We start from the raw sequence: 24,118 nt of genomic DNA, 5'->3' as shown, positions 1-24,118 counted from the left end.
CATGAAATAAGAACTTTCCCAGAAAGTAGATCAAGAGTATTGTTGGATCTATATCCCTGAAATCTGGTGGAGACGCCAAGCTTCTGAAACTTTACTTCTATCTTAGAGGTCAGTACTGGTCTAGGAAGGTCCTAGATAACCTGGTAAAATATGGGTCTGGTGCAGAATGAAATCTCTAACTTCTAAAATTAGGATTCATGCTCTAAATTAGGTAACTCAGTTTCAGGTATTTCTCAAAGTTAGGAGTTCTAATAGTGTTGAGAGATCTATGCACCAGTCACTGGTATAGAAGAGTCCCACAGAATCCTATAAATTCTGGAACAAACAGTATCCACAGGTGTAATTTAAGTATACCCCATGGTCTATATTTTCTAAGCCATGTTGCATTGCCCTGACAGGTAGGTTTGTTGTGTGACACCAAACTTGTCATTTGCTGGATCTCTTTGTCCTCCTTGAGTATCAAAATTCCATTCTGAGATAAGTTTTTCCTATACTAGTTAAGGGTTTATTACAAATTAAAGAGTTAAAGCAGCCACCCAAATATTTTGGGAAGCAACCCACAACCAAAGCATCAATAATAAAACTCAGGTCAACTTCCTATATATCAATCAAAGCACCATATCCAAAAGGTCAAGGATGTAAAAAATGACCTTTACATTTTATACACTAAGTAGTTCTTAGTTATTGTTTTTGAAAAAGTATCAGAGGACATAGAAACCTTCAAACAGTTAAAATGAATAGAAATTTAAAAAGTTTATTCAGACTTTAGTGAACACTCAAATATTTGTTTATTGGAGATCTATGTTATTACACATTTCACTTTTTATGATTATAAATACAAGTTAAATGTAGGAGTACATGTAATCTATACTATATTCCTAGCCCTACTCAATATGTAGCTATATCTTAAATATAAATTCATGCTAAAGTGAAATATAAAAAGATTATTATTCATAATATAAAGTAGAAGTGCTCATTCCTTTTAGCATACTATCTTGTAAATAATGCAATGAATTAAAAGACTGGCCTTGGTTCAAGATAAAAGCTTGATAAAAATAGATATAAAAATCAACAAAGACTCCAGAACTTCTCAAAGAGAAATCTGAAACCCCAAATCATCATTCACAATTTATTATTAATTATAATTTGAGATAAATTCCCAGTTACTTCTAGATTATAGATATATCTCCCCAGTGACATCTCGTACTGATAGACAAGGAAGGGAAAAAAAGGAGGCAATTTTTGAAAATCACTGGAGGATAAAACTTAAGAGGTACATTTGGTTTCCTGTTCTAGAAGTCTGAGAAAAGATTACATTAAGGGGAAAAATTGTTATTTTACTAAAGCCATTAAAAGATAATTCAGGGAGATCTTTTAAGCCAAGTAGCCATATTGATAACCTGTATTCCACTGTTACGTTTAAGACACAAAGGTCTCCATTTCTCTAAAGGAACTGCTTTTTCCACATGACCCATTCTCTCTCTTGCCTTGGAGCCAAGTAATTGGAACCCTAAACACACGGCGGAGCTTCTGCTGGAACCTATTCCCAACAAAACAATACAGAAAGGGATTAATGCAGCTGTTGGTGAATCCCAGGAGAATGGCAAAAGGAAGTGCCAGGTCAATGACTGCTATAACTTCACAGCTATTAATGACACCCATCCAGGCTAGAGCATCCAGGAAGGTCAGAACATGGAAGGGAAGCCAACAAATGATGAACGCCAGAACAACAGCAGCTGCCATCTTCAGAACTTGGTCACGAGTTATTCTATTTTTCCCATAGCTATTGGTCTTCAGTAGATGTTTTCTGATTCCGAAATAACATGTTGCTATGAATATTAAAGGGATAATAAAACCAAGGATATTTTTCATTAAGGCAATCCCAGCTGACCATTGGGCATACTTCTCAGGTGGGAAAGCCATTATGCAAGCATTCACCCCTAAATATTCAATGGTTCTGACATCCCGGAAATAAAACGTTGGCAATGAGGACAGACAAGCCATACACCAAACAAGGGGAACTATATAAGATGCTTGCCAGGGATTTCTTCTTTGAGACAGAAAGGGGTAAATGACAGATTGGTACCTATCAACACTCATGCAGGTGATAAAAAAAATGCTTGCAAACATGTTCAGGGTCAGGAAAGAACCAAAAAGTTTGCACATTACAGGTCCAAAGAGCCAGTCATATCTATGAGAATAATAGGTTGCCCAGAGAGGAAGAGTAGCCAAAAGAAGTAAGTCAGCCACAGCTAGGTTGAAGATGTAAATGCTGGAAACCTTCTTAGGACCCTTTTGACAACAAAACAGTGTAACCACAATAGTATTGACAAGAAATCCAACTGCAAAAATAATGTAATAGAGAACAGGAATTGCATCTAAATGCTTATCCGATGGCTTATGTGAGCAATTAAAGGTAGATTCATTGCCAGAAATGTTCACAAGTCCAACGTGAAGACTGCTGGTAATGTTTTTGCTGATGGTGGCAAGGGAGAAGTTGGTCTTCATGTTGATTGAAATGTCAGCAGCTCCTAATTTTTACACCTTCTGAGGGAAAAAAAAGAACTTGTAGAACACATACAGAATTTAGGATATTATCAAGTTGTTAGCATTATAAAAGTTTGTTGAAAGCAAAAAATGTAGGTTATTATAGAAAATATTGGGAAACAGAAGCATGCCTTATGAAATAAGAATGGACTTTACTTCTTGAAGAAGAGAAGAGAATTCTCTCAGTAATACTAAGAAATTAAGACATTCTGGCATCTAGACTGAAAATTCTAAGCAAAACTACTTTTTGCCCTTCTTTTCTATTGTCAAAAAGGTTAAAGAAAATTAATATTTCAAAAGGTTAGCCAGAATAAGAAATATGTGAAACAAATAAAAAGAAACAAGAAAAATTACCATTTCAAAAACACATGAGCACATATCTCACTCTGTATACTTTCTAGAAACTACACCACTGCCTACTATTGCATAGAGAAATGCCTTTTTCAAGTAACTAATTATATACAAATCATTCCAGCTATGGAGAAATAAGTAAAATAAACTATGGAAAAAATAAGTAAGTGTACAAAAGACTTAGAGAAAATATGCAAAAGGAACATATTGGGATAGTGGGTTATGGCTGGTTTTTACTAATTAAAAATAATTCCTATAGTTCTACTTTTCCATTGTTTTCACAATAATAATATAATTAAGAGGTATTTATGGAATATGTGCATATTTTTAAAACCCCCATCACATTTTAATAGAGACTATTACTTTTACATATGGATATTTAAGTTTAATCCATATAAAAGAAAAGCTACTTATTTTAATTAGGAACAGAAAACTAAAAAATACCAAAATTGGATTTACGGTCAAGTAGAAAAAATTGTGTTGCTCAATGAAATAAAAATTGAACATCAATGATTAGTCATAATATAATTGTATCACTTTTTCCTTTGCTTATTATTATTATTTTTTTTTTTTAGTTTAACAGCTAAGTAGTAACAGTGCTACTTGGCTATTGAATATTATAACCAGTATTCAGATTTTTGTGATACTGTTATTTTTAATAGCAACATTATTTTAAAACAAAAAAAAAGTTAGCTGAAGATAACACAGTAAGGGAAAGACTATTCCTTTGGATAGTTTCAAAACACATATAAATAAACTACTCAGTGAAAATGTAATCAGCAAAGAATCTCTTAATAAACAACAAACATCACTTTTGTTTAGAGCTTTACTCTTTCATAATCTTGACTTAACAAATTAACATGAAAGAATCTAAAATAAACTCACTTGAAGACTTACTCGTTGTTCGAGTTTAAAACTTAGTTATCATAAATCAGCTTGCTTCGTTCTTAAGTGCACCCCTGTAAAAGAAACAGTAATTTAATAATTTAGGAATTTTGCAAAATACAGTGTTAAAATACAGGAAAAAGGGAAAGCACATCCATAAAAAAATTTTCATTTAATGTATGTTTTACTTTCCAAATAGAGTATGTATAAATTGTGCAGACCTACCTTAAAAATTCAGGCTGAAGAATGCTTTTAATTTTGTGCTTATTAGTTCCCTTAGAGTCAGGGACGTAATAGCACCAGATCTCTGGTTTCCTTCTTATATATTCCGTCTGTCCACTGGGAGCCTTCAACCTACATAATTCTAGGTCTGACTTATGAACACTTGCCAGCTTTCCAGTGGGTTTTTTTTTTTTTTTTTGGCTGCAAAACATTAATCTGAAATTCTTACTGTCTCCAATCATAACAGCTCATTCAAATAAATCTCAAACAAAAAAAATGAAGTTTCCACAAATGTGTTAGAGAATTTTGAAGTCAGTGGCTTACTTTAAAAGAAGAATATAATTATTTGCAGAATTTTCTCTTTCTTTTACCCCAATACCGGCATTCTAAAGTGAGTTAAGGAGTGGAGGTTAGGGAATTTATTCTAGTAGTTGAGTTAAATTCCACCAGCATCTTTTACAACTTTCATTACTTTTTGAAAAATTTTACCCCGGTTTAATAAAAGAACAGCAGCAACTTTACTTGAAGTCTAACATTTCTAAAATTTCTCCTTTGTGTTAAGCAGTTTTTGTTGGCTTTTGCTGGAGAGATAGTGACAGGAAGGAAATAATTCTCATGTCTTCTAAAAGAAATATTAATAAGCATTGTCTCCTTTCATGGGTCTCTATCATATTTGTGGTTTAAATACAAAGTATACAACATCAGAAGGATTAGGCAGCTATTGTAGCCCAGATTAGTGTTGTTTTTCTTTTTGTGGGGTTGAGGGTGGTTAGCCTTACACAATAAGTATAGAAGAAGCAACAGTGACAAAAGAAAGATAAATACATGTGATGGTAGTGATTATACCAGTTGACAATAAATCCCATTTGCCAAACACTGTGCTAAGTGCTTTATACTCAATACTTTCATAGATAGACAATAGAGCATACCAGTGTATGTACATGGCCTCTGGGTTCCAATTACCTGGTTCACAAGCTCAGCTATACCACTTAGTAATTCCATGACTATGGCCAAGTTACTTTCCTTCTTTGTGTCTCAGTTTTCTCATCTGAGAAATGGGGATGATGTTAATTACCTACATCATGGAGTTATAAGAATTAAATGAGTTGTTATGTTTAGAGTGCTTAAAAATTGTGCCTAGCACACACTAGGTACTATTATAAGCTATTACTATTACCTCCATTTAAAAAAAAATCAGTACAGTAAGGCTCACAGAATTTAAATAGCTTTTCTGAAATCACATAGGTATTAAATGGGGACATTTGATTTGAAACCAAGGCACTCTAATGTCAGTACTCACAGTCTTAACTGCCACAGTACAGCAGGCAGTATTAGCTGGCCCTTTAATCTCACCCTTGTCCTGGCAAAAAGAAAACATGCAACATTTACAAAAAAGTCCTTGCTGGCCATTTATAAGCTGTTACAAAAGCACTGAAGAAGGGGGGAAGAGTTTGAAGGATTGTTGCATGGGAGAAAATATTTTTCATTTTCTTCCCAAAATGGAGGCCACAGGTAGGCAAAATGTATGACTAGTTAACTGCAGTGAGTACAGAAAACCAGAGAACCCAGGACACTTACATGAGTATAAAGGATTCCAGTTATTTCTACTGATCGTTTTTTTTTTTTTTTTCTGGGAGCAGTAAGAGTGCACTTAGCCAGGCTGCAGGCTGCAGGAGAAGTAAGAGGGCAGGCAGACTCTGAGGAGGTTGCTGGGGACCTAAGTAAAGGTCCCACAGAAGTAACACAGCAAAGGGAGGGTGGGTTACAGAAGACAAATTACAAATGACATGAAACAAAACAGATGGCTTTTGACATTTGTCTGTTTTTCCATTCATTTTGAAGTTGATACTATAGTACACAGACAGATGGGATCAGCAAGAAGAGGTCACCATTGCCTGAAAAATATAGTATGATTCAAAAGTTTGCACAATACTATTTCAGTAGACTGTTTGAACATGGAGCAAATGCTCCTCATATACAGACACAGCATTTTATGAAATCTCAAAATATTTGCTTCCTATGTTCTGGACAGATTCAGGTTGAGGCTCTGTCCAAATGATGGAAAACTGATGTTTGGAAAACAAATGAGGGGGCACATATGGTTATCGGCAGGAGAGTTTAAATGGGAACTGGTTTCACTCTTTGTTTAAGCCTGGTTTCTCCCTCCATTTCAAATGTTTGTTTTTACCACGTACAGGGAAATTTTCCAGGCCAGGGCCTCCTGAGTGGTCACGATGGGTCAGATTCCCACCCTGCTCTATTTCTAGGCCCCTCTCATGCCCCTTTTAAAGAAATAGCCAGGAGGTGAGCTATAAGCTTTTGAGAACAAACTGCAGACTCGCCTCCGGGAGACCTAGCCTTGAACACCCCCGAGGAGTAGGAGACCTTGTCTAGAGCTTTTGTCCTTCATTACAGTAAGTTCTGACATAAATAAAGTTTAAAGAGGCACGCATTTCCCAGAAGATTTAAAGAACATTTACTCTGTTTCTTTATAATTTTAGGAGTAAAAATTTTCGCAGGTCAAAGCAAAACTATGTAACTACAGAGAGATAAGGGAGAAAAAAAGCAAAAAGAAAAGAAAAAGCAATGGAATAATAATATTGATACCACTTGAAGTGAAAAACATAGCATATTATTGATTCAGTAAAGAACTCCAAGTTAAACCAACAATGTAAATACACTTGAGAGTCAAATAAATGTCAGTCAGGAGAACAGTACAACACACAAAAAATCACTCTCCTGGGGGCAGAGAGTAATTTTTTCTGCTGGAAGATTGACTTTAAAGCCCCAGGTCATTTGAAGAAATTACGTAGCTCTTCAGGACACGTGCAGCTTGGCTAGCAGAATTAAACAATGGTAAATCACATTGAATTAACATCTTTCTAGTGAATACTTTTCATTTATTGTGAGATTACTTAACACTAAAATTTAATGGGTCAGGTTTTAAAAAAAAGGAGGAAGTTCTCCAGAGGAATTTCTCCTCTGCTAAAAATCTCGGAAAAAAAAACTTGTCTGTCTCTCTTATCCTCACTCACACACACAGATTAGGTTTTGAAGGAAAAAAGAAACTATAAAGTACAGGTCTGGATATACGTGCCCTAGTTATAAAGGTGAGGATTAGAGGTGCAGACCATAAAATGATTAAATATATACTGGCCTTCTTTTTTAGTTTGTTTTTCGTTTATTTTAATTTTCCTCCACCCCAGCTACCTCTCTGAGTCCCTATCCAGAACAGTAGTGTTCTGGGAAGCACACTGACTGAAACCGCCCACCCTGGCCAGGCACCATAGTAACCATTTGCATGAGTTACTTTATGACAGGAGGTCCTAGTAAGGAACATGGAACTAATAAGCCACTACTAATCGGAAGAGTTCAGAAAAAGTGAAAGGAAGATCCCACATGTCTGACCACCTCCCAGAATCCTTATCGCTGGCATCCATTTTTGCTGAGCAATGAGTGCACCACCAGAAAGGACTGAGTCACAATGATTGGCCAAAGATAACCCAGAAACTAACCCTATCACCATAAAACCCAAGACTGTGGGCCATGTGGCAGAGCAGTCCTTCTGCTTTCCCTTACCCTACTGCTCTCTGCCTGGGTGCCCTTTCCCAATAAAATCTCTTGCTTTGCCAGCACATGTGTCTCCTTAGACAGTTCACTTCCAAGTATTAGACAAGAGCCCACTCTCGGGCCTTGAAAAGGGTCCCCCTTCCTTCAACAGTAGCACTTCCACTTTTCCCAACTTCAACACACACACACACACAAATACAAATCACACCTCATTACCCACATATATACTTAACACTAATCTTTTTTCAATTCAGTTACCATAGCGAAGCTTTACTTTAATTACCACTGGACTTTTCCAAACCTGAGAGTCCCTGAAAGGGGAGAGTTAAGAAGATTGCCTTGTCGTTAACGTCTTTGCAGATTATTTTTGTGCCTCTCTTTAGCTTTCAGTATAATGAGAACAAGAATGTCAGGATGAATGCAAGTGAGAAAAAAACAATAAGGATCAGAAATAGCCATCATATTGACCATTTTGTATAAACCAGCCTAAAAAATTCAGTAAAATGGCCAATATGAGTGATTGTATCATATTAACTGACTGCCTAGGCATCACAGAGAGTAAGAGGACTATTAAATCAGCTAACAAGGTGGAATCCATGCAGTGAAATGAATAGATGTCTGACTCAGTACATTCCTGAGGCCAGTTGCTTCCAGTTGAACCTGATCACAAAAACATAAGGAGAGGGAAGAGTTCCAATTTCCCTTTGCCTCAAAGGCATCTGCAGGCCTGAGCATCATGTTCAGAGCAGGATCTCACAAAAGACACCCTAAATCTACCAAATAGCATCTCAATGTATGTAACCCAACTGTTGGAAAGATAAACAATTACAAATGAACATATAGTTTTGTTCATATTCAAAATATCAACTAACTGATATGACATTTTCTCCTACTTATCTGAGTAAATTGATTATGTAGGGTATCACAATATGCATTCCAAAATATGCCACTTTGGCATAAGGATTATTTTGAGCTAAAGACTGAAAAGAAGCAGATACAAGAAAAGCTCTCTGTCTTCCCCCATCTGCCTAAAAGTGGGACATAAATTTGTAAATATGTCTCTATTTCTTTTACCAGGAAGAGCAGAATTCTTAATGAATAGGAGAAAACTTCAGACTCTATCAGCCCAGAGGTGGATACCAAGAAGAATCTACATAACAAGTCTTACTAAATAATTTTTATTTTCCATTAGTTTCCCCCATATAGAGTTGACCCTTGAACAAGGCAGGGAATAGGGCATCAATTCCTGGGCAGTTGGAAATCCGTGTGTAACTTTACATTGGGTCCTCCATACCTGTAGTTCCACGTCGGCAGATTCAACCAACAGGGAGTCATATACAGTAATATAATTTATTGAAAAAAATCTGCATGTAACTGGACCCTTGCATTTCAAACTTGTGTTGTTCAAGAATCAACTGTATTTATTTTCCCACAGTTTGCCACTCAAAATCTAAACCCCCTTTCCTTTGTCTTGTCACTGCTCTGCAATTTTATTGTTCTTTGTTAAGATGATATATAAGCCCTCTGATGACTCCTTTGAGTTGAGTTACTCATGACTGAGTTCTCCGACTCAAATGCAGAATGTGTATGTTCATAAACTCTGCTTTTTTTTTTTTCTACTTAATCTTTTATCAGTGAAATTTTCTGTCATAGCCACTGAACCTAAGTGGGTAATTTTTTTTCTCTCCTACAATTAATTTGACTAAATTATCCAAAATGACCAGTTAGTTAAATTGAACAAACCAACCAGTTTTCTTATAAAGTTTTAAATACCACTGTTAGATAACAAAGATGTTCTGGGGAAATGTTGCCTGGTTGGATCTCTCATAGGGGAGTAGATCAACAAATCATTAAGTTTAAAGTATAGTCCTCAGGCTTGAGGTCCAGAAACTGAATTTTCTCAGGATACCCAGTCTCTCAGCAATAAACTTGTGCCAAAAAAATTCTTAGAAAACTAATGTACCACCTTGACTTCTAACTTATTCATTTATAATAGGGATATACTACTTTGCAATGACCATAAGGCTTGTGTTCCTTATCTAAAGCACTCTCTCTATCTCCTTCACAATATCAGTAATGAAGGGAAATCAGGCTTGGTGACTACACAAATCAGACCAGGAAAACTGGTAACTGGAGGATATTTTACTTCTGCTCTGGGAAATTCTATAGCAGGCATTATCATTCTAGAAGCAGACTGATGATTCCCCCAAACCATTCTCTCCCTTACTTTTTCCTCTCTAAACCCTAATTTCTTATAGCCACCCAATTCTATTGATACATTATTTTAAATATTACTATTACTGATGAAGCTATATTCATGTCCCTGCTCTAGGCAGCCTAGAAAACATTAAAGCTCTTGATTGATTAATTAGACAAACTGTCAAAGTTGGAGGATGGTGAGGGTTGCAGCAGGAGGGGAAGCAATGCCCTGATGTTTGTCTACAACAAAGATAGGGGGGAAAGGTAGAATAATATCTCTCCAAAACTGGCCATCAGTTCACAGAAAATAATAAAAACAAATGGATATTTGGCTTTGTTTGAGGGACTCATTTACCCCAACCTCTCCTCCAGGCCCCTAAAAGGACAGAAAAACAATAAAATAATGTACATCTTTGGATATATTTTGCTTTTTAGGCATAAAATGATTTAAGACTGAAAGATAGAGGAAGATGACAGGAAGTATGGGGGGCGGTTCTGGGATCTTAATTCCAAAGAAGTGAAAAACAGACTTATTATTGGAAATTCTGAGACTGCTTGAGCTTTTAGACATTTATCTTACAGATATCTGTGGGTTTTTTTATTTGTTTGTTTGTTTATTTTTTTGGCTTGGGGGATCTTAGTTCCCTGACCGGGGATCAAACCCATGTCCCCTGCTGTGGAAGTGCAGAGTTCTAACTACTGGATCACCAGGGAATTCCCAGTCCTACAGGTGGTGCTAGTGGTAAAGAACTCGCCTGCCAATGCAGGAGACATAAGAGACACAGGTTCCATCCTTGGGTCCAGAAGATCTCCTGGAGAAGGGCATGGCAACCCACTCCACTATTCTTGCCTGGAAAATCCCATGGACAGAGGAACCTGGTGGGCTACAGTCCATAGGGTTGCAAAGAGTCAGACAGGACTGATGTGACTTAGCACACACACACAGATATTTAGATTCATGATGTTCAACACAGATTTTTAAAATCTATAACTGAAAGTAGAATTATTATTATAAATAATTTTCAATGTGTCCCCAAAGAAAACAGTTCATTTTCAGATATTTAGAAGTTGATAGATTTCTGTACAGTTATGTTATGGCACATTATTACAGTATTAACACCCATGTTTTATATTGGTCCTGTTTTATATAGGTCAAAATTGAATTATTCAGCTTTATTTTTAAAAAATTGAGATATAATTCACACACCATAAAATTTATCCTTTTAAAACATACAATTCAGTGGTTTTTAGTATATTCACAAAGTTGTGCAACTATTACCACTATATAATTTCAGTAGACTTTCATTACCTCTGAAAGAAACATGATGTCCATTAGTAGTAGCTCCCCATTCCTCCCTCCCTGCCTCTATTCTCCTTTTATTTTAAGCTTAAAAAAGTGAGCTGTAGCCTAGAGATTCCAAAAGACATTGTCTAGAAGAAGAGATAACAAATCAATATGTAAATGAATGAACTTCAAGAACAAATTACATTACTATTTTCATTGTAGTTTAGTTATTTCCAATCACATTAATCCCCACAGATTGCAGTAAACACTGATTCAGTGAACATTTAGTACTGTTCGTTTAAGTTTACTTCCCATTAACTGTATACATTTTTGTTGAGTTATTTGTTCTGAACTCCTAGTCAGAAGGTTTGGCATTAATGCAAAAAACAAACATTATTTACATAGTTCCAGGGTTGATTCCATCTGAAGGTTCCTGACCTTTTTATGTAGAGAAGTCAGTTTTCACTTCCCCAGACATGAAGTCCCCTGGGGTTGTTAGGGAGGTGCTGACATTAAACTACGTGAATAGAGTACAGGAAATGGTGCCAGGCACGGTTCTGGGTACTAGACACGATTTTCCCATGAACTTCTCAATGATCTGAAAGACCTTTATCATCCTCGTTTTATAAATGAGGATAAATTAGGAGACTGAAATACAAAGAGGTTAAATAACTTGCCCAAGTTCAAACAGCTAGTAAATGATAGAACTGATGCTCAAAGCCCAGCCATTATTTCTCCTATACCATTCTGTTAAACATGAGGCACTAGATGAATTCATTTCCCCAACTCAAGGAGAACTTTCAAGCCTTCTTGGAGTCTCTGGGTCAAAGTCAGTTAGAAAAATGTTTTCAAAGCAGAATAGCCCAACAAAGCAAATAATTGGTAAATATGATAACACTCAGGGCAAATCTCACAAGTAAAATGTTGTAAAAGGAAGATTTTTATTTCCAGAATCTTCAAGTAAATGCCTGTAGCTAAGATGAAGTCAGTAAAGTGAAAAGATCTTGAACTGCTTTGTTTATATAATTTAATTGACTATACAAATCTCTTCAGAGTATTGGAAAAGCTTTTAAAAGAAATCTAAAACTGTAAAATATATAAAATAAAAGAACAGTGCAGATACAATTTGTCCTATACTTTCCAAATGAATTTGTTTTTTAATCAGGTTGAAAATTTCTAAAAGTTTCTATTAATATTTTTCCCCTTGAAATTTTGCCAAATACTCTGAGAAGTTACAGACCCAACAGGCACTCCTATGTACGACTTGGTATCCTAAGATACTAATAGAGTCAAAGAGAAATGTGAGCTCCATTAAATATTGGGATAGGTAGTTGTAAAGAGTTGGACATGACTTAGTGACTAAACACCTAAAACAACCTAATAATGCCTTTCCTCTGCACAAGACAGTGATTCTAGGCAGAAAGGACAGATGAGAAGGCAAGTGAGGAACATCCAAGTTCATTGCTTCAGCTATTGAAAAGTGGATCTTTGAGAATATTTCAGTGATTTGGGCCAGTAGATTAATTATCGTAGTTCTGTGCTTGTTTGGAGGTTCAAGTACAGAAGCTAGAGTTCTTCTCTCTTTGGAAGGGAGAATGAAGGGATGAAACGATGATCTCCTCCACCAGCCAACTGGGCCAAATAGGGTCAGTACTGGAAAAGTTGGATTCAATATTTTATAATGTTAACCCTCTGCGTGCTCATGTAGGATACTGTTACATTATCCACACCAATTTTATAGTCTGTGCCTCATTAAAATACTCATTCTTTCTTTCTTTTTTTTAAATTTTATTTATTTATTTACTTTACAGTATTGAATTTAAAATACTCATTCTTTCAACAAACATTTCCTCAAGGCCTAGCATGTACTAGTGCTTAGGCCAAGTATTGGAACCTCAGAGATAAATAAAACTTGCCTCCTGGTTTCAGGAACTTCCCATCTAATTTATTACAAAGAATAAATGTTTTTTAACAATTTTTGTTCTTTCTGACTTTGTGAATATGAATAAGACTTAGAAGGATTTCTTAGGATAAGGAGATGAGCAAGGAGGAAAAAAAATGAGGTTCACCTGTCCTCTGGAGTGTTTTCTACTAGGAGAGGGAAGTGAAAGCAGAATCTTTCAGAATGCACAGTAGACTGGTGGGTATTGGGAGACTGATGCTGGTTCTATATTGCCACTTATCACTGGCAGAGTCCAATCCTTTCCTCTCCCTCTCTGTCATCCACTTCCTTTTCATTGCCCTTCCGCTTCCTCTCTTTCAGCAATTTATCTTTGCATTGTGTCCTTTTTACTATTTTTGTAACTTGTGTTAGACTGAAATGACAAATGTATTTTTCCACGTTACATATTCAAAGTGATAGGCACACCATGGCCATCACTGATCTCAAGGACCAGACAGTTCAAATGGTTAGATAAACAGCATATGGATCATGTGGACAGATCAAGGTAATAAAGTGACTATCACAGAGGCTGATCTAGAAGGAACAGTACTGTGTGCTTTACATTTATAGGACATTCCAAATGAACACACAACTGCTGATGACTCTATGTTCACAGATTAAAAATAAATTGAATAAAGAGGGTTTTGAAATATGTTATATCATATACACTTTTAAAAGATTTTGAATGCATCAATCTATTTTCACCCACATTTTGTCATATAGTACAATAGTGAAAACACAAGCCCTGGAGTAAGATGAACCTAGATTTGATCCTTGTTTTACCATTTACTAGCTGTGTTGAGGAGAAGGCAATGGCATCCCACTCTGGTACTTTTCCCTAGAAAATCCCATGGATGGAGGAGCCTGGTAGGCTGCAGTCCATGGGGTCGCTAGAGTCAGACACGACTGACTTCCCTTTCACTTTTCACTTTCATGCATTGGAGAAGGAAATGGCAACCCACTCCAGTGTTGTTGCCTGGAGAATCCCAGGGACGGGAAGCCTGGTGGGCTGCCCTCTATGGGGTCGCAAAGATTCGGACACGACTAAAGCGACACAGCAGCAGCAGCTGTGTTGATGAGACCATTCAACCATCTCATCTTCTGTCAGCCCCTTCTCCTCCTACCCTCAATCTTTCCCAGCATCAGGGTCTTTTTCAGTGAGTGGGCTCTTTGTATCAGTTGGCCAAAATATTGGAGCTTCAGCTTCAGCATCAGTACTTCCAATGAATATTCAGGGCTGATTTCCTTTAGGATGGACTGTTTGGATCTCCTTGCTGTCCAAGGGATTCTGAAAAATATTCTCCAACACCACAGCTCAAAAGCATCAATTTTTCAGTGCTCAGCTTTCTTTATGGTCCAAATCTCATATCCATACATGACTATTGGAAAAACCATAGCTTTAACTAGAGGGACCTTTGTCGGGAAAGTGATGTCTCTGCTTTTTAATACACTGTCTAGGTTCATCATAGCTTTTCTTCCAAGGAGCAAGCGTCTTTTAATTTTATGGTTGCAGTCACCATCTGCAGTGATTTTGGAGCCCGCGAAAATAAAATCTACCACCGTTTCTATTTTTTCTTCATCTATTTGCATGAAATGATGGGACAGGATGCCATAATCTCAGTTTTATGAATGTTGAATTTTAAGCCAGCTTTTTTATTCTTGTCTTTCTCTGCCATCAGGAGGCTCCTTAGTTCCTCTTAATTTTCTGCCATTAGAGTGGCATCATCTTCATATCTGAGGTTGCTGAAATTTCTCCCTGCAATCTTGATTCCAGCTTTGGATTCATGCAGCCCAGCATTTCACATGATGTACCCTGCATAGAAATTAAATAAGCAGGGTGACAATATACAGCCTTAATGAACTCCTTTCTCAATTTTGAACCAGTATGTTGTTCCATGTCTGTCTGCTTCTAACTTTTGATTCTTGACCAGGTTTCTCAGGAGTTAGAAAAGGTGGTCTGGTATTCCCATCTCTTTAAGAAATTTCCACAGTTTGTTGTGAACCACTAGCTGCGTTACCTTGGATAACTTACTTTGCATCCCTGAGTTCCAGTTTCCTTGTCTGGGATATTGTAAGGATTAAATGAAGTAATATATATATAACATTTAGTATGGTACCTAGAATATAGTGTGTGTATATATATATATGTGTGTATATATATATACACACACACACACACACACATATATATACACACACTATATAGAATATAGTATATTCAATTAATATTTACTATTTTGATTAAACTACTGTTATTACTCCTCAAAAGCAAGTCAAATAGTTGTGCACTATATTATTCTGTGTTGTCATTTTATACCAAAACAAGATAAATGTAGTTTTGCATAAGGCAGATGGCAGCATAAATAAAATGTTTTCTGGAGATTAAGCGACTTATGTTCTTGTTTCTACAAATATAACATAGACAGAATAACAGTACTTCCTCATAGGTATTTGTGAGGATCCTAAGAAACAACATATGTGCAGAGTACACAGAGCAGGTACCTATGTGGTAACATTCATGTGCATTTTTGCTGTTGTTGCTGCTATGATGATGTTTAAAGTTAATAACTATTATTATTAACCATATTCATTACTATTATTATTAATGATTGTCTAAAACTGCCTAAACTGTTTCTGGTCATGTGCTTTGACCTCTAAACAAAGTAATAAACTAAAGTGTAGCCTAGTAATGACTAATGAAGAATTTAGAATGAAAGGCACAGCTTATGTAGACAATATCTAAATAAATGTCAGATCATATCACTCTGTTCAAAACTTCCCAATGACTTCTCCTCTCTCAACATGGCTTACAAGGCCTCACATGATATAATCTGCACCCCCCACCCCCAACTCTTATATGCATCATCATCATCATTACTTCTAAGACCTCAGCACCTACATCTTTCTGCCAGTTTATTCCACCCAGTCACACTGACTTCCTTGGTATTTTAATACCTAGTCCCCAAGTGTATTTTGCACTCAAGATTGCCACAAGTGTTATCCCTACTATGAGACATTCTCTTTCTCCAGAGAACCAGGTGACCTACTCCCTCACTTCTCTTACATCTCTGCTCAAATGTCATCTTACTACAGAAACTTTCCCATTCGTCCTTCCATACCCTGCTTTTTTAAAAAATTATTTATTTATTTGGCTATACTGGATCTTAGTTGCTGCATGCAGTATCTTCATTGTAGCATGCAGTATCTTTTTCATTGTTGTTGTTGTGGTATGTGGGTCTAGTTCCCTGACCAACTATTGAATCTGGGCCCCCCTGCATTGAGTGTGTGGAGTCTTTGCCACTGGAACATTACAGTCCCTATCACCATCTGACATAGCATTCACATACACACACACACACGCATAAGTAAGTAAGTGTTAGTTGCTCAATCGAGTCTGACTCTTTGCAAACCCATGGACTGTAGCCTGCCAAGCTTCTCTGTCCATGGAATTCTCCAAGCAAGAATGCTGGACTGGGTTGCCATTCCCTTCTCCAGGGAATCTTCCCGACCCAGTTATTGAACCTGGGTCTTCTGCACTGCGGGCAGATTCTTTACCATCTGAGCCACCAGGGAATCTGACATAGAATTCACACACACACACACATACATGCATACACACATATGTAATCATATTTGTTTACTTACTTTTTTCTTATACAAGAAAATAATCTCTATTAATAAAAACTTTGCCTATTTGGTTCACTGATGTAAACTTAGGTCCTAGAGCCAAATTTGACTCAAAATAGAAGCTCAATAAATGTTGAATGAACAACTGTCACTTAAAAAAATTGCTTTTTAATAATAAGTACTTTTCATTAGTATGAAGCAAAGGACCAGATGGAAAATTGTCATTTCAGTTATACATAGATTTCTGACATCTCTTCATTCTAAAATGTATCCCATATATGGATTTTGTTTTATAACTGGAGTAGATCTAAAGATTTCTTTCCTATTGGTTTTCACTGTTGTTGTTCCTAGGTTCAGAATAATACCACCTTTTATGGCAAATGTTTGTCATCATTGGCTTTGATATTTTAACATTTCAAAGTCTATTTAAAGTTATATAATTAAAATGCAATCTGAAGCTCTCTTTTGCTAAATAAATTAATCAGGTATAGGGCACAGAGTTTTATTTGTGCTATTCAAATTTTAGAAAATGTCATACCAAATACAATATTAAAACTGGATTTTAATTTTGCAAATACTGATAAATAAAATAAAACCTTATATTACGACCTGTTTGTCAAAATTCTTAATTTTTTATACTAAGGAAAATTGCTTAATATATATGGCCCAAGGCAGAATTCAACCAAATAATTTCTAAGCTACAATATCTATTTTATCTGATGTTGAATATAAAAGCCAATGACCTCCACCAACTCATTCATTCTTTCAAAAAGCATTTATTGGGCATTTTTTAAATTAATAAGTTTAGACAACATGCTAAGTTCTAGAGTGTGATACAAAAATGACCAAGAATGTTTCAGCCCATAGAAGCAAGTCTAAATTGACTGAAGGATTTTAATAAAAATATCAGCAATCAACATGCATGGAAGGTGTAGAAGGAACATTAATTTTCTTTTGGCAAAACTTTCAGAGAGTAATTTCTATCAGGCAGAGAAAAGGTAAGAAAGGAACTTAAAAAGGATATATGTCAAAGCTTTGTAACGCACCTTCCTAGCCATACTAGGCAGTTTAGATTTAATCTACTGATAATGAGTAAGTTTTAAACAGAAAATTAGCATGATTGGGTCCTTTTTAAAAAGAAATGGCAAAAAAAAAAAAGAAAGAAATGGCAAGACAATAATCTGCAGGATAAATGAGTGTGAAAGAAATGAGAGCTATGCAACCTGTTAGGATATTTGCTGTAAAAGTCCACATACACCCTATGTTCTTCACCAACTTCAAATATGACTTGAAATTTATCATAAAAGAAAAGTTTGAAAAAAAAAACAAACCCTACAGTCATGGCATATGCAGAATTTGTTTGGTTTGAACAAAAGATTGGTTAGGTTAATAACCCACGTGCTGTCCCTTCCTAAAAACGTCTGACAGTTTTTCTTGTTATGCTGCCCACCAGGCTCCCTCATCCCTGGGATTCTCCAGGCAAGAACAATAGAGTGGGTTGCCATTTCCTTCTCCAGTGCATGAAAGTGAGAAGTGAAAGTGAAGTCGCTCATTTGTGTCCAACTCTTAGCAACCCCATGGACTGCAGCCCACCAGGCTCCTCCATCCATGGGATTTTCCAGGTAAGAGTACTGGAGTAGGGTACCATTGCCTTCTCCGTATTATGCTGCAGTCTATAGAAAAGCAGTGTTAACCTCTGGAAATAAATTGATTTTAGTGTGCATCTGAATTTTTTTTGTAAACACAACCAACCACTTAATTCTGATATACGTTATCTATTGATGACTCTATTAAGCTAATTACTGTAACAGGCCTTTCAAATCTCCTCATAATTTTTCTGAATTACCACAAGTTCAGCATATTTCTAACCAAATGTCCACTTATAACTAACTTTTATTTTCTCCTGTATTTTCAACCTGTGTGAAGGTACCTCTATAAAGTTTGAGAGAAACAATTTATTTTTCCTGTCTAGACTGATCTAGTTCTAACATCTGAAGTTTTGAGACTTTGCATTTATGAGGCTTCTTTGAAAGAGTATTGCTCTGGGCTGTTATTCAGTAAAAGAAGTAACAATCATGGTTACTTCTATTCACACAAACACATGCAAAATTTTTGAATATGCTAATTATTGAGATATTAATAATACTGCTAATAATAACTGTTTAATAATAGCTACCATTTCTTTGGTACTTACTGTTGTAGGAACTGTACCAAGTAAGCACAGTACAAGCACCATATTTCTCATATAACCCTCATAACAACACTTTGGGGAAACTGGGACAATTTGGCCAATGTCACTCAACTGATAAGTGAAAAACACAAGATTGGCATTCAAGTCTGCTTGCCTCAAGAAATTACATTCTTGGCCCTCATGCTCCACTATCTTTGCTCAGTTTAACTGTAGCCAGTTTGCTTTATGGATATATTCCTATCTAATGAGTCATTGCTATGTTTCTTCCAGTCCACTGTACTAAGACATCAAAAGGTTTTGTGATCTTGACTTCTAAAGGTCCAGGGATTAAGAATTTCCCTTGAGACAATCTTGGCCTATTATGAGTTATTCTCCATAAATATATGCAAATTTTAATTTCCTGTAAGTGTGCTAAATTGCTTCAGATATGTGTTCTTTCTCTAGCGATACCTTATGTCAAAAGTAAAAGCCTGCTCCCTTACCCCCTTTAAATTGCTGCTGATATGGAGAATTCTCTAAGAGAACCATAGTCTACACTGATAGCATCTCATAATTCGGACCATTAAGGAAAGAGGTGGTAGATTTTGGATGCCAGTTTTAGCCATAGGGATTTTGAACATCGACTTTTCTTCATCATAATAGTAACAGTAAAAATACAGTAATTTTTAATTAATGTTTTCCAACTTCTGTCACATCTGTTATCTTATTCAAAATTCACAAAAGCAAAGTGGGCAAGATAGAAATTATCTCAGTTTTTACATGGAAATTAACACTCAAGAGTATTTCAGTTCAGTTCAGTCTCTAAGTCATGTCTGACTCTTTGCGATCCCATGAAACGCAGCACGCCAGGCCTCCCTATTCATCACCAACTGCCAGAGTCCACCCAAACCCATGTTCATTGAGTCGGTGATGCCATCCAACCATCTCATACTCTGTCATCTGCCGGGGACCAGCCCCGGCTGATCCAGGGTATTCGAAGCGGGGACGGCGTCGGCGAGGATCAGGAAACAACTGCTTAATTAAACGTTAATTAAGGATATAAAGAGTAATAGAATGAGGATAGCTCAGTGGAGAAAAGAGGCTGAAATAAGGATAGCTCAGTGAGGAAATTCAGTGGAGAAAAGAGGCTGAATAATTCAGCCAGAAGGTAAGAGAAAGAACGACATGGTGAGACCAAGTTTCGGTGAACAAGGCCCACACTTTATTTTCCAAAGTAGTTTTTATACCTTAAGTTATGCATAGAGGATAATGGGGGAAGGGGTAGAGTCATGCAGTAAGCCAGGCTTTCTTCCTGCAAACTTATCATATGCAAAAGTTTAGGTGATTTGCATCATCTTCTGGCCCGGAGGCCTTTTTCTCTAAAGGTGATTATTCTAAAGTCAGGCGCCAGCCTCCAAAAAGCATTAGATAAAGTTGCATTCCTACAGAGCAAAGGTGTGGTGGGCTACAACAAGAAAAAGAATTAACTCAAGGGTCCCAGGTTACAAACATTAAAGCTACTACTTACACCAATTATATTAATCAATACACTGCCAGGGACACAGCAGGTAAGGGATATGGAGACTTAGCAGCAAGCATTGGCCCAACAAGTGAAAATCCCTTCACCAATACAATTTCTAATCAATCTTTTAACTACTCAAAAGAATCTGTGTTTAGACAGTTTAGAACATCTCCTGCCTCTCACAGTTGGGAGGCTCTGAACAATCACATGTGGCCGGAAAAACCTATTCAGGCAGGCTAGAGGATTTCCAAAGGAGTTTGTAGGTTAAACACTGTCACACCCAGGAATTATTAACTGGAGCTGTAAGCTAACTTTTTTCAGAGAGGTAGTGGGGGACAGCCCCCCGTAAAGTCAGAGGTGTAGGTGAAAGCACAAAGCAGAAAGTAGGCAGACTCTGGTTTTGGGGGTAGATTGCTCGAGAATTTCCAGGGAGACTCCTGAGGCTTGATCCCGCCTTTGCGTATGCCAAGCCTCCTTCCTCATGACCTTTGTCATGGGTGGAGTTCCTCACGCTGGCTACCGGCAGTGATAGAATTCCAGTTGAGCTATTCCAGATCCTGAAAAGTGCTGCACTCAATATGCAATATGCACTCAATATGCAATATGCCGGCTCCCGGCAGTCATCCCCTTCTCCTCCTGCCCTCAATCTTTCCCAGCATCAGGGTCTTTTCAAATGAGTCAGTTCTTTGCATCAGGTGGCCAAAGTATTGGAGCTTCAGCTTCAAAATCAGTATTTCCAATGAACACCCAGGACTGATATCCTTTAGGATGGATTGGTTGGATCTCCTTAGAGTCCAAGGGACTCTCAAGAGTCACCTCCAACACCACAGTTCAAAAGCATCAATTCTTCAGTGCTCAGCTTTCTTTATAGTCCAACTCTCATATCCATACATGACTACTGGAAAAACCATAGCCTTGACTAGATGGACCTTTGTTGGCAAAGTAATGTCTCTGCTTTTTAATATGCTGTCTAGGTTGGTCAACTATGTCTAGTTATGACCAACTTTCCTTCCAAGGAGTAAGCATCTTTTAATTTCATGGCTGCAATCACCATCTGCAGTGATTTTGGAGCCCCCCAAAATAAAGTCAGCCGCTGTTTCCACTGTTTCCCCATCTGTTTGCCATGAAGTGATGAGACCAGATGCCATGATCTTTGTTTTTCTGAATGTTGAGCTTTAAGCCAAATTTTTCACTCTCCTTTTTCACTTTCATCAAAAGGCTCTTTAGTTCTTCTTCACTTTCTGCCATAAGGGTGCTATCATCTGCATATCTGAGGTTATTGATATTTCTCCCAGCAATCTTGATTCTAGCTTGTGCTTCCTCCAGCCCAGCATTTCTCATGATGTACTCTGCATAGAAGTTAAATAAGCAGGGTGACAATATACAGCCTTGACGTACTCCTTTTCCTATTTGGAACCAGTCTGTTGTTCCATGTCCAGTTCTAACTGTTGCTTCCTGACCTGCATACAGGTTTCTCAAGAGGCAGGTCTGGTGGTCTGGTATTCCCATCTCCTTCAAAATTTTCCACAGTTTATTGTGATCCACACCATCAAAGGCTTTTAACTGTGATTTTGTCAGGGTATTATGGCTAATATGGAGAAGGAAATGGCAACCCATTCCAGTATTCTTGCCTAGAGAATCCCGTGGACAGAGGAGCCTGGCAGGCTACAATCCATGGGGCTGCAAGAGTCAGACACTACTTAGTGACTAAACTTTATGGCTAATAAGTCTCCAGTTCCTATTCTAGTGTTCATCCAGCTTCTTTAATATTTCTGCACAATGTTATTTTTGACAAAGAATATGATAGACAACTCACACAAAGGGAAATAATAATAATAGCTGTTATTCATTAAACCAGTTCACAAGTTAGTTTTTTTTATATGTCGCATGTATGACCATCAAAAAAGCATTACACAGCAGGTATTATACACATTTTTTAATATGACATACCTACACTAGGAAGTGGCAGAGTTAAAATTTAAAGCCAGATTTGTTTGGCCCCAAAGCCCATGGTCTTTCCACTAAGTGAAAGAATAAATGAACACACAAAAAAGTGTTCATACCCTCTAATAATCAAATAAATGCCAATTAAAGCAAGCTTAGATTTTCATTTTTTTTTCAGCTTAATTGTAAAAGAAAACCCACTCTAAACTCATGAGATTTTATTACTCAATGGCAGGATTAATAACTGCCACACTTTTGGAAAAGCAATATGACCATACTTTTGTTATTTTTTAGTTGCTATGTCGTGTCTGACTCTTTTGTCACTCCATGGACTGTAGCCTGCCAAGCACCTTTATCCATGGGATATTCCAAGTAAGTGCATTATTAGTTCCTTCTCCAGGGTATCTTCCCAACACGGAGGTCAAACCTGTAGCTCCTGCATTGAAGGTAGAATCTTTACTGCTGAGCCACCAGGGAAGCCCATGACTATACTTAGCAACACTTAATTATTTCACTCTTATCAATGTATCTCAGAGAAACAATTTGTCAGAAATAAGAAAATGTACATGAAGAATGCCATTGTGGCATAATATATAATAACACAATTGAAAACTACTAACAGTTTCAAAATATATGATATTTCTATTACAATATGATATATTAAAATGCTATTACCAAAAAGCTATGAGGAAATAAGAAAATAAGTATTTTATTAAAGAAGCACAACTCAAAATTGGGTAGCCAACAGAGAAAATAATAGTAAATCAAGTTGGATCCCTAACTCCCAAGTTTAACCAAAATAAATTCCAGATGAACCAAAAGTTTAAACAGAAAAAACAAAAGTACAAAAACAGTAAGTAAAGGCCTTTCCAAGTGTAATGCAAAATCCAGAAACATCAAATGAAAAATTAATAAATTTAGCCACCTAAATATTATAAAAATTCTACATGGCAAGAAAATACCATTAAAAAGTTAAAAGACAATTACGTACTAGGAAAATGGAATTGTACAATACACATGACAAAGGGCTATTTTCCTTAATATGTAAAGAGCTCCTAGAAATCAATAATAAAAAGATAAATAGACCAGTAGAAATTTGGGGGAAAGACAGGAACAGAGAGTTCACAGAAAAGGAAAAAAGGCAATTAAATATTAAAAATGGTTAAATTCACTCATTATTAGAGAATCACAAAACAGAACTACACTGAGATACCATTTCTTGCCTATACTGTTTGAGATTTTTTAGAATGTTTGATAATATACTATATTGATGAGAATATACAGAATTGGGCATTTCCATACATTGTTGGTAAGAGTCCAAACTGATACAATTTCTATAAAGGAAGATTTAGCAATGATGTCTACATTCTTTGTACCAACAACATATCCTATGGATCCATTTGCATATTGGTATAAAGGATATTCACTATAGCATTGTTTATAACAAAAAAATGAAGAGAACCTAAGTATTCATTTATAGGGGTGTGTTAAATGATAAGATATTCTTATAATTCTTATAATGCTGTGCCCCTGTTGAAAAAGCCAAGTGCTGTATTATAATATGAAATAATTTCCAAGATCAATTATTAACTAAAAAAATACATGGTACAGATATTTCTGGTTTCTCGTCTAGCATGTAAAGAGCTTGGAAGTTGTTACTTCCTCATAACAACAAGTAAAAAGCTGTATAAAGTGAAAAATTGACAACTTTCATTAGATATGTCAGAGAAGTGAGGGAAAGCCACTCCCCCCCCAAATTGGAGAGGTAAACAGGCAGATAAAGAGAATCATAACTTACTGGAGCAAAAATCCATCAGCAGAAACCCATATGAGAACTAGTACCAGAGGCAGGAA

General features: G+C 36.5%; 2 protein-coding genes across 8 annotated transcripts in view; one reads left to right on the top strand and one right to left on the bottom strand.

Moving 5' to 3' along the window:
• The window catches only part of SLC6A14 (solute carrier family 6 member 14), a 446,075-nt gene that overhangs the window by 139,576 nt on the left and 282,381 nt on the right, over positions 1 to 24,118 (top strand). For all 6 annotated transcript variants that reach the window (XM_086387224.1, XM_086387223.1, XM_086387225.1 and 3 more), the window contains one exon: positions 18,082 to 18,250. The gene's annotated coding sequence lies outside the window, so the exon portion shown is untranslated. The remainder of the gene's footprint in view (positions 1 to 18,081; positions 18,251 to 24,118) is intronic.
• AGTR2 (angiotensin II receptor type 2) lies at positions 741 to 4,184 on the bottom strand. 2 transcript variants are annotated; one of them, XM_086387232.1, is made up of 3 exons: positions 4,009 to 4,184; positions 3,796 to 3,857; positions 741 to 2,547 (listed from the first exon to the last, which is right to left on the bottom strand). In XM_086387232.1, exon 3 carries the CDS (start codon positions 2,506 to 2,508, stop codon positions 1,420 to 1,422), a length of 1,089 nt encoding a protein of 362 aa, XP_086243358.1. In that variant the 5' UTR covers positions 2,509 to 2,547; positions 3,796 to 3,857; positions 4,009 to 4,184; the 3' UTR covers positions 741 to 1,419. The 2 variants fall into 2 exon arrangements, with proteins under 2 accessions (XP_086243358.1, XP_086243357.1); XM_086387231.1 differs by having other exon boundaries at positions 3,784 to 3,857; positions 4,009 to 4,166.

This window comes from Bos grunniens, chromosome X, assembly GCF_055505025.1.
Source record: "Bos grunniens cultivar Pamir isolate PY7600 chromosome X, Bosgru_T2T1.0, whole genome shotgun sequence".
Taxonomy (NCBI): Eukaryota; Metazoa; Chordata; class Mammalia; order Artiodactyla; family Bovidae; genus Bos; species Bos grunniens.
The sequence above is the reverse complement of the archived record's forward strand: the minus strand, read 5'-3'. Positions and strand labels throughout refer to the sequence as shown.